This window comes from Phyllopteryx taeniolatus, chromosome 6 (genome assembly GCF_024500385.1).
Source record: "Phyllopteryx taeniolatus isolate TA_2022b chromosome 6, UOR_Ptae_1.2, whole genome shotgun sequence".
NCBI classification, from domain to species: domain Eukaryota; kingdom Metazoa; phylum Chordata; class Actinopteri; order Syngnathiformes; family Syngnathidae; genus Phyllopteryx; species Phyllopteryx taeniolatus.
This window is the reverse complement of record NC_084507.1, coordinates 30,861,508-30,872,282: the sequence shown is the minus strand read 5'-3', so window position 1 is coordinate 30,872,282 and position 10,775 is coordinate 30,861,508. Positions and strand designations below refer to the sequence as shown.

General features: G+C 39.3%; 1 protein-coding gene across 1 annotated transcript; it reads right to left on the bottom strand.

The window, feature by feature from the left end:
• Window positions 1-966: 966 nt before the first annotated feature.
• On the bottom strand, window positions 967-9,556 carry ice1 (KIAA0947-like (H. sapiens)). Its single transcript, XM_061776588.1, has 20 exons — window positions 9,323-9,556; window positions 9,153-9,211; window positions 8,823-8,934; window positions 8,069-8,145; window positions 7,944-7,981; window positions 7,780-7,862; window positions 7,612-7,688; window positions 7,496-7,533; window positions 7,312-7,394; window positions 7,181-7,217; window positions 7,035-7,091; window positions 6,857-6,940; window positions 6,448-6,755; window positions 4,033-6,342; window positions 3,217-3,379; window positions 2,845-3,005; window positions 2,407-2,597; window positions 2,055-2,155; window positions 1,858-1,956; window positions 967-1,765 (listed from the first exon to the last, which is right to left on the bottom strand). Exons 1-20 carry the CDS (start codon window positions 9,410-9,412, stop codon window positions 1,584-1,586), a joined length of 4,350 nt encoding a protein of 1,449 aa, XP_061632572.1. The 5' UTR covers window positions 9,413-9,556; the 3' UTR covers window positions 967-1,583.
• Between the last annotated feature and the right edge of the window lie 1,219 nt (window positions 9,557-10,775).

Below are 10,775 nucleotides of genomic sequence, written 5' to 3'. Positions count from 1 at the left end.
ATTATATCGTATTTAATAATAAGCAAATCAACTGTTAATCAGTCAGCAGGTGTAAACATTTGCAATATTGACACAGAAAAAGTAGGTGTGAGTAATTTTTTAGGATGACTGTACTTGATCAGACACATTTTAAACTTTTGAAAACTAAAGTATAAAGTATCACACCAGAAACGGCCTTAATCAAAAAGATGCACTTAAAACCTTTTTTTACAGTTGTTAATGCCACCCACATCTCACACAAACTTGCACAAAGAAATTAATTATTACTCATACAAAATGACAGCATTTCAATAAATGGAACTCAATTGTGGAATGAACTAACACCAAAACTTAACATTAAATCATAGTCACTTTTCAAAAATACAATTCAAAAAATCCCTACTGGAAAAATATTCATCCTAATTCCCATTATTCATACTGTATGACCATGCCTATATTCAAATTCTATAAGTTTTGCTTCAATTACAATTTTTATGTAATATCCATGTAAATGAATTATCCACTGCACATCATCCTCACTGTAACCTATTAAGTATGAAGTTGTTTATTCAGATGTCAAAAATTGTTCTTCCACTTTTTATGGATCTTAGGGGGGCTTTATTTAATAAACTTAGCCTCGGCACTATCATTTCTAACCTGTACTTTCTTTTTATTTTGCCACTTTTAAATCTCCCTTCTGTAATTGGTTGACAAATGATAGCTTCCAACGAGGTAGTTGATTTTAGTTCGAAAGAGCAGATTAGGTCGCTGTTAAATTTCTCTGCAGCAATCAGTGCAAGATACGATAGCTTGATTGTACAGTAAAATGCTAAAAGCCTCTATTGCCTTTTTTTTTTTTGGGGGGGGGGGGCAATTAGTGTTACATATAGTTATTCCAATCCTACTGACTCATGTTTACAACTACTACACAGTGCACACGATGGACTAAACAATGTCCTTATACACATGAGTCTTGGGACATCAAAACACAGATTGTATAGAACTTTAATAGTAAAAATAAATAATCTCTGAAACTGTACAGACTTTACTGTGGTAGGCTTTTTCATACACACACAATTTACATGTACATGATACATTTCCGAGCGCCAGTCAGACAAACACACATTATTAACATCTAAAATATTCCCTCAGCACAACTTAATGGCTGTGTGTCTGTTACACAGGGTGTTAACAATTAAGATTATTGAATCAAAAACAATAAAAAATATTTCTTTCATTTCACTCACTTTGTTCCTGTCTGAGTAGAAATGCACATAGCAAACCGTAAATCAATACAACATGCGGAGGATGGAGATGGAAGTAAAACGTCTTGAAACAGCTCTTACAGGTTTTAAGTTAGTAAACCTGCATAGCAGGCTCTAGTCATAACATTATCTGAAGTTAGTGCTCTTTTCAAGCTCCTCCAGTAAGAGCATTAAAGAGTCTGTTGGTACCTTAAATGGCCGCCTCCTTTAATATGAGTCAATGAATATAATGAGGCTCATTATAAAGTGTATATTGGAGAAGTGCCGCTCCCTTAATAATTTGAAATAAATTCTGGAGATCTTGAAATAAGCCCATCGTGTGTTGTAAATAACCAGAAGTCATTTCTTGACCTGTCTGCAGATAGAGGCCAGCTGGAAAATGTAGCTCGTGACTGCAGAGGGAACACTTTGTGACGCTTCTCCTCGCCATCCTGCAAGTGCCTCTAGGGCTTCTTTGGGGTTGCATGGTGACAGGTCAAATATGCAGTACACGGCTGCTAACTGCACTCCCCACGGTACACCTGGCCATGAAAAAACATTTTGAAATTACAACCACATTATGCTTTATTTGCTTGTTGGGACATTGGGTAATAATTTCTCTAATGTTTCATACCTTCACTCTGGCTCTGCCTACCAAAGGCATTGATGACTTTGGCCACAGTTAACACTGAAGAAATGTTCTTCTCTTTGATTCCCATCTGACCTAAAAGCCCTGTTTAAATTAGGAAAAAAAAAAAAAGAAGAAAATATAACACTTAATTGCACTCTTGTTGATGGTGGAAAAAATGGTGAATCCCGAAAACAACTAACCAATTAGCCGGAGGACGGCTGCCACTGTCACATCAGAGATGGGAACTTGCTGGTCTCGGGGCTGAGAAACCCAGGTGTTCATCAGTGGCCACAACTCTTTACTGTTACAGAGCACACACACATCATTTACAACACATTGCTCCATTCTGAATTAAAAAAAAAATAATAATCAAAAATATCAAAACAGGGTCCAAAATAAATCACCGTATTAAAGGAAAACACATGCCAATGGAGAAATAATAATAATAATTTACTTCGGAAACAAAGTGCAAATATCATAGTTTCAAATCTTTAACTAGAAATACAGTTGGTGGAGTACAACTAGAAAATGGTGAATTTAAGTGTTCCGTACCTCAAGATATGGTCATAGCTCCACTTCCATGACTTTTGTGCACAGAGGAGATGCAGCGTGAAGACATGTTCCCAGGCCGTCGTTCCCAGGTCGTCACCATAGCGACTGTGTTTCAAGAAAGAAAGCCTTGAACCTGAGCGTATCGCTGACAGTGTCCTTGAGCGCAGAAGGTCAATATCACAGGGCGGGCCCTGAAAAGACAGAGATTCGGCTCTAGTAGGCCTCATCAATTTGACATGAAACAAAATGACAAGCAAGACGATTAAAAGAAAGTGAAAGTAAAAAAAAACCTGTAGACACAAAATGTATTTATAAAACTCCCTCAATAGGCCAAGACAGAACTATATAACAATGTTTTGAGAATCGAAAGCAAGCATTACAGTACTGTCTTTGTAGTTTTTTTTGTTTTTTGAGCTCTGGTTTAATTTCTTCTACTACCTTCTCCCATCCAAGGAATGCTGAGAGGCACTTTGAGAGATCCTGTGATGCTTTAAGTTTAGTGACTGTGTGTATGGCCTGGCACAGAGGGCTGCTGTGAGACAAAACACTCGGCCATGTTGTCACCATAAACAAAATCAGCTTGGCAGCATTGGGAAAATCTGCAACGGGAAAGAAAGGATATTAAAATGCATGGATCCAATTGTTTCAGTGGTGCCAAAAATGTTTTACACCTCATTATCGAGTTGTAATCTACAATTACAAGTGTGTACACGTGCAGTATATACAGTAACATAACGCATCACAATTGCCTACAACCTTTGTTTTTAATGAAGTGAATCATAATAAAATAATATGTTGAGTACCACCAACCTTCAACGAGCAAGCTGTAAGCCAGGATGTGAGCCTTTTCAAAGTCTCTTTTCTGTCGACAAATGGCTGTGTAAACTCTGCAGAGGGCCTGCGCATATTTTCCACACATGTCCCTCGTTTCGCTTTTGAGTTTGTTCAAGATGGCCAACTTCATTTCATCTGCCTTCAGGTGAAGAAAAAACAAAACACTGGTTCACAACCACTCAACACTGGAAAAAAATAACCAAAAAAAAGGGGATTTTTTTTAAATTAAAAAAAACATTAATAAATAAAAACAAGACATTTGTCCCTAAAATAAGTGGAAAAAAATCTGCCAATGGAACTATTATGAATTGACTTGATAAGATTCTTAACATAAGATCGTTTTGTCATGGTGAAACTATTGAAACAAGTCAAAACTGTCTTAAAATAAGTACAGTAAGACGTCACTATAAATAAGATGAATTCACCAGTTAAGATTTTCGCAGTGAAAATGGTCGTAATTTGACTTCACATAGTATGTAATGGTGTACTTTGAATATGTCAAAAACATGTCTTGATAAGAAACTTTCAAAGGATAATATTATATGACTCTTCTAAAGAGAGCCCTGTTAAAAATAGCTGGAAAAATGTATGCACTTTTGAGTAACTCATGAGTTGTAGAACTAAAAGTCATTTTTTTTATTCTATCAATTACAATTTAAGGATTGCTACTAGAGACGTACCAGGAAGCATTATTAATCAAAGTGTTAAATCATACATAGCATTTCAAGGGTCTAATGGATGACATTGTATATGGATACAATCAAACAGCAATAATAGACTAAATATACAAACCAAGCTGCTTTGAAAAATCTCCGAAATGACTTCTTTCTCCTCATCTCTCAACACGGGCTTTGTGGGCAGGTTACCAACATGTATGTGGCTCTGGATCACAGGCAACACATCAAAGGCCTGGTGCTCAATCCTCCTCAAAAGGCGGCCTAGAACATTTTTCTCAACAGGTTCTTCAATCTCCATTGAGACAACCGTGTCCTTACTTTCCATCGGTTTGACCTCTGGTGTCTGAAGCAATGCTGAATCATTGTCACTTTTTGTCAAGGACGCAGGCACTATTTGGCTGACCACTGCAGAGCAGCCATCTAATCTGAGACATTTGTTGTTTGCAGGCTGAGGCAACTCTGTGGCGAGTCGTTTTTCTCCTCTCATCTCGGTCTTGGTGAAGGCGGTTCCGGTGGAAGTGACTGTCGTAAAACTGGAAACCTGACTGTCAGTTGTGGGGGGTGAGGCTCCGCTTTCTGAAGAACTGATGCTAAGGTTCCCTCTAAGAATGCTCAAAGTGCGGGCACGTGCAGACAGTTCTGGGTACATGTGGTCCAGAATCCTCATTGAGTTTTCCTGAGATGGACAAGAGGATGCGGCCGGCGACGAGTTCACTGCAGCGGGCAGGCGACCTGGGACAGGCACTGCATGTTTCGGGGTCGCAGAGCCAAACTGAAGAGGTGACGAGGGGACTCCGTTTGGAGGAAGGGGACTGCTGAGAGTTGAAGACGAACACACTGTCTGACTGTTGGGAGTCACAGGGGTCTGGACCTGAGTGCAAGGAGAGGCCAGTCTATCCATTGGGGAGGGAAAGGAGAGCTTTCCAATGGCGTGCCTTGGATTGATCGCTTTGCCAGCTTTTGGAGGCGTCTTCAGAGGAGTGATGAGCGGCGGCAGCGGCGAACCCATTTCAGTGCGAACTTCGCTTATGGACTCCAACGGTCGACGTGATCCTGCAGTTTCGCTTGTCGCTGGGACAGCCGTGGATGCCCCGCTTTCGATCATATCGGGGTTTTGGTCGTCAGGTACTTCAGCAGAGGTCTCTGATTGACCTTGCCCATTCCCGTGTAGAACGGTATGTTCGACAGTGGTGACTGTTGGTTCATCACAAGGCTTGTCATGAGGCAAGTCTTCGACAACAACCCCTTTGTTCTGAAGAATCTTCTGCGTTTTGTTCGTCAAAAGGTGTTTGTTGTTCCCTGCGAGATACTTTTCCCCTGCTTTTATGTGGTTTTCCGATACATTTGTGTTCGCATTGGGTAATGAGCAAGAACGACTCAAATGACTGCATAGCACATGCACATTTTCTTCTTCCTTCAACTTGTCATTGGGAAGATCGCTCAGTGGAGCTGTCGTAACACGAATCTGGTCGGCAACGGTTTCATCAGCAATATTAATCGTTGACACAGGAGGTAGAACGCTACTCGGGTCTGATGGAGGAGGTGTTCTTTCAGCAGTTTCCTTGGCTTCTTGCTCTAGTTTTTCTGGAAGACAGAATCCCTTATTTTCTTCACTTTCTGTAATGGTGGTGCTACAATGAACGTCACAGCTTGATATATACATGTGATCATCTCGCATTTCTAAGTCCTCTGCATTATTTGGGGGATTTAGGGCTACAAAATCTTGACTTTCCTGCACCGAACAAGTTGAGTCTAGATTGTTGTTTTTCTTTTCGGACACATGTTCCTTATTTAAGTCGTCTTTGCCCTGTACAGAGTTGATGCAAGTTGAGAAAGTAATTGACTGCACATCCAATACTTCCTCACCGACCGTAGCTTTGGGAGATTTCCCACAAAGAGTGGCCTGAATTTTGCCCGAAGAGACTTTGTTTACATCATTTTCTGTAATAGCAGACTCATCTTTCATTGGCTCTTCTTGAGCTTGTTCCTGTGACTCTGGAAGGTTACAGCGGTCCGTTTCTTGGATGCTACTGGCAGCACAACTGGAGCGAGGTTGTGTACAGCACAGCTCCGTTTCAACAGTAGTTGCCGGAGCTTCCTCAGCTGAAACAGATGTATCTGATGTAGAAAATGATACTAACTGCTCCATAGTTTTCTCCTCAATCTGCATTTCGTCACCATTCGTGCTGGGTCTTTCATCCTTTAGCTCTGTGGTGACACTTGATTCATGTATATTAGCGGTGCGTTCCATTTCATGTGTTTTGACATTATGCAATCCTATACTGTCCGCAGATGTTGTCGACCGAGGTTTTGGAGAAAGGGGTGACTTTTCTGTCGTGTGCTGAAACTGCTTTTCATCATGACAGTGATTACCAGGTGCGACAGTTTCTCTTTCCCCAGTCTCCATGGACTCTGTTTTGTTCTCCTGAATGAATGAGAAAACATGTTACCGATCAATGATCAAGAAAGCATAACGTGCTTTTTTGTCTGTGTGCAAGTGTTGTAATTTAATAAATGTATAAAGTCTTACAGATTCCAATAGTGGTGATAGACAGGGAGGCAGAGGCTTGAACCGTTTCAATATCTCATCTATGTTGGGAGTGTCAGAAAGCTCCTTTCGTTTGACTTCTTTGTACAAGTGATTGTTGTTTGTTTGCAAGGGTTCTTCCGCTTTCTTTGTTAGCTGAGATGCTTGTTTCTTGGTTTTCTGTGCACGTGGAGATGTTTTCAACTGTGAGCTTGTCTGGGTGAGGGATGTTTGGATTTCACTCATCTGATGGACAGGAGTCTGGGATTGAGCGCCCTGTGGAATGCATTTCCTTTGCGGAGAGTTGGGCTCTGAAATTACAAGAAAATAGCGTATGTGCTTGAAAAACAGAAACACGACAATTATTAAATAGCTGTAAGCTGCAGAGGTGAGTGTACTGATGAGCCCTCACCATGTAAATGCAACAAGTTGGCTGACTGCTGGGGTTGCGGTTCCACGCAAGCCCACAAGTGCTCTAGAAGTATTCGAACCTTTTCTGTAAAAACGGCACCAACAAGAAATTTTTAAAACTTGTGTCAGGTTAATGGGAGTTCATATTATTTGTACACTAATTGACATCAACAGCGCACCTTTGTCAACTTTATGTTCTGCAGGTGGTCTCGCCTGAGTCGATATACTCTTATATTCTGCGTAGAAAAAAGTCAAGGCTAGTTTGCAACGGGTATGCACTGTTCACTGCTTACACGTGCATATAAAATAGTTTTTTTTTTTTTACCTTTGTTTCTTTCTCTCTCCAGTTTTATCAGTCTTCCCTGTGAATACATAACATAACATTTCAATGAACTAGGTTATATTCCACCTGCCTTCTTTTTTGAACAATCATAAATGTCACTTGCTGTACTGCACCTGGAAGTCAAAAATGTTTCTCTCCAGGAGCATCTTCTCCTTATTTAGCAGTGATATTTGATTATTCCTTTGGGAAACCGATTCTGAAAGTGAGAGGAAACATGTACTGATGCACCAAATTCAAGGCACATTAATAATTTTGTTTTTAGACATAGAAATAGATAGTAATTTGTATTTTAAATACCTTCAAGCAGTGCAACTTTACTTGCCAGTTTTTCTTTTCTGTTGGACAAACATGTGTTAGCTCAAGCAACTTAAAGGCAAATAAAAACATATATTTCAAAAGTTCCAACTTCGTACATGCTTGTTATCCTTTCTTGATCCTCCATCAGTTTTTCAACTTTATCTGCATTTTCTTTCGACTTCTTCAAAGATATCTGCAGAGACAGGCCAAGTTGAAATTTCACATGCTACATGCAGTTTGACAGCAGAGGGGAGCAAAGGTTTTCAGAGTGCACTTTTACTTACTTGCACGTTCAGCAAATCATTTTCTAACATGGCCGTTCCCCGTTTCAGTTGTGCATTCTCAAGTGACTGAGTTTCCAAGAGTTCTAAACGTTTTAAAGACAAACAGTTTTAAATGGCACATATTTACAAACTGTTCATCATAAAGTGGCATAACTTCAAATCACCTTTGATGCCCTTTAGTTGGTTTTCAAGCTTCCTATTCCTAAGGGATAGGAAACAAAGTAATAAAATGATCATTAAAAACATGATCATATAAATGGCACGGTTTTTTGTTCGAATGATAACTTACTCAGCCAGTGTAATACTGTTTTCGTGCTTCAACTTTTCAACCTCTTCAGCGATCTGACCGTAGTCCCGGAGAATCCGCTGCAATCATTCAAGTTGGAAAATACAGTAAGACATTTGAGGCAAGACAGCTCTCAACCAAGGTAAAATGAATTCTAGTAAATATGTCAAAGTAAATTTGTTCAGGAACATTTTAATGACACGCACCCAGATGTTACTGACACTAGTCCCTACACTGCCAGTTAGTCAAGCTTTATTGAGCCAAGGCGCTATTTTACATGAAATACATTACTGAAATAATGACGATCTTGTCTCGATTGACTGTTTTGTTGAACACAAGGCAGTCAGCAATGACGTATTAGGTTGTATGAATGGCAACAGGTAGAAGCGCAGGTTTATTACACCTTCTGCCGTTTAATGGCAGAGCATTTCAATGTTGTACCTGTCAATATATGCCACGGGCATAGAAAATTAAGATGAGCGAATAATCATGCTGACATATAGAAATTTTAGCAGCCGCGTTATTTATGAACAAAACTGTGTCAATATAATTCATAATTTACATAAATCTAATACACAGTACTGGATAATGTCAGCTAAAACTGAGCATTTCTGTCTTTGTAAAGTTTGAAACAAGACAGCTTGTTGGATCATGAAGGCAGCCGATGTTGTGGCCAGTAACAATTTGTCATTGATTACGTCGACACATTATCAGCAATAGGAATATAAAAAATATATTCATTCTACACGACATGTACATTTTTGTCTTCCAACTCCGCTTGCACAGACTCGTAATCCTCCGTCTTTTTCTCCAAAGTAAACAATCGGCTCTGAAGCTCTTCGTGCTGTTGTCGCAGAGTGATCGCGTCACTGAAAAAGGCAGACCAAACATGCAATTAATATGGAACATGTGCAATTGACATACAATAGCTTCTCATTTTGATTTGTGTTTACACATTGTCTTCGATCCAATTTTGTGTCCTTTTTGATAAAATGCCTTCTGAAAACGCGCGCTACCCTTCGTGAAGCGCTACGACCTTTATGTTTTGAAGTGTCACGATGTCAAAAGGATATGAATCAATACTCACCCAGAAACTGCAATCTTCTGTTTCAGTGCCAGAAGTGACGACACGTATTCCGTTAAGCTCTGTATAAAGTGACAAAGATTAAGCCACGGGCATAATTATTTGAAATAATCCTAATTGGCTTTGATTACAAAGTGAGCCTATGAAGAATGTGTCTTTTATGTGTGTCAGACCTGGTGCAAAACGGAGCAATTCTGACAGTTCCCAGGCGTCGCGTCCGAGGCTATTGGCACAGTTTTGGGCTGGTTGTCCCCTGGCATCATGGTACTAACAAACAAACAATGATGCTACAAACTAAAGCTTATTCTACACGGATCGGCGATCATGTCTTGGGAGCTCGAATATCCACGCACACAGGTTCAAAACAAACACATTTTCGCATCTTCCACGTTGCCAAGGACCCCAGTCAGGACCCGGCTGAGGAAATTTCGGAAATGCCTGCGTAATAATATCATACCTTGCGTTCAAGTATAAACCATGACTAAGTTTGATTCAAACGTATGACTTAATTAATTAAAATTGTATTTGTATTTGTGTTTTTTTTGTTTTTTTTTTGCATCCATTGTTTGATTTTATTTTTAGACCAGGAATAATTCTGTTCAGGCAGTTCTTATGACCTATAACAACAGAACAAGCGTCCCAGTCGTTACTCATCCAAAGCCACTGATAATAACTGAACAAAATATTACGATTTGTCTTGAATTTGTAAAATTCTGTTGACTTAAAAGGTATTAGAAACATTAATATCTATAAACCGTTTAGAAAAAAAACATGTCAACAGCGCCCCCGACTGGATATGGTTTGGCGTCGTCAACAAGCTTCAGGACCCTCCCATTTCCAAATCAAATAAAAACAACTTACAAAGGAAGTTCATAAAATAAAACCCTAAACTGTCAAAACAACTACATTATCATTCAGACACACCATGTTGTAGATACGGCACAGCATCCTAAACGCAGGATTGTTTGTTGGGGTTTGAGCAAAGCGGATACTGTTTATTTTTATCTCGCGTTGCGTTTTGTAATATCACCAGCAGAGGGTGCTGTTGCATCCTCAACGTGTCCGGCTCCCAATAATCGCGAGTTTCTGCTTCTCAATCAAAACCTGTCAGCCATGCAGTCACAGTTTTGACCATGTCAGTGGTTCTCAAACATTTTACACCAAGTAACACCTCCAAAAATACTCGAAGTACCCCCATCACGACCGACATTAAAATACAGCACTGTAATACGCCGAAATGTTTATCAAAAACGAGGCAGAGGTTTTATTGAATATTATTGTTTGTCATTGGAACATTATGCACAGTGTGAACCCTGCCCTTAAATATAGGAACATTTTTAAAAAACGACTTTATTAATGATTCAATTAAAATTTATTTCACATAAAAAGTGAATTAAAATGGTACCTAAAAATAAATGTTTGATAACAAACAGTACTAAAATATTCAATGCAAATGTGTTGAACTTAAAAATGAAATACAACGGAAATGTAATTAACAAATTTACTGTAATTGATGAACAAACAAACAAAAAAAAAAGATGCTGTGAGATTATGCACAGTTTGCACATTAAATTCAGTGATTCTTTTTTGCATACCACTAGGGGGAGGCCGTGTACCACACTTTGA

What these genes read in the sequence shown, in the direction of transcription:
- ice1 (XM_061776588.1), bottom strand. Translation starts at nt 9,412, where the DNA reads ATGATGCCAGGGGACAACCAGCCCAAAACTGTGCCAATAGCCTCGGAC. An exon ending in GAAACATTTTTGACTTCCAG is followed by an intron (nt 7,218 to 7,311) that starts GTGCAGTACAGC and finishes ATGTATTCACAG; the next exon opens with GGAAGACTGATAAAACTGGA. An exon ending in TTACAGCTTGCTCGTTGAAG is followed by an intron (nt 3,006 to 3,216) that starts GTTGGTGGTACT and finishes TTCCCGTTGCAG; the next exon opens with ATTTTCCCAATGCTGCCAAG.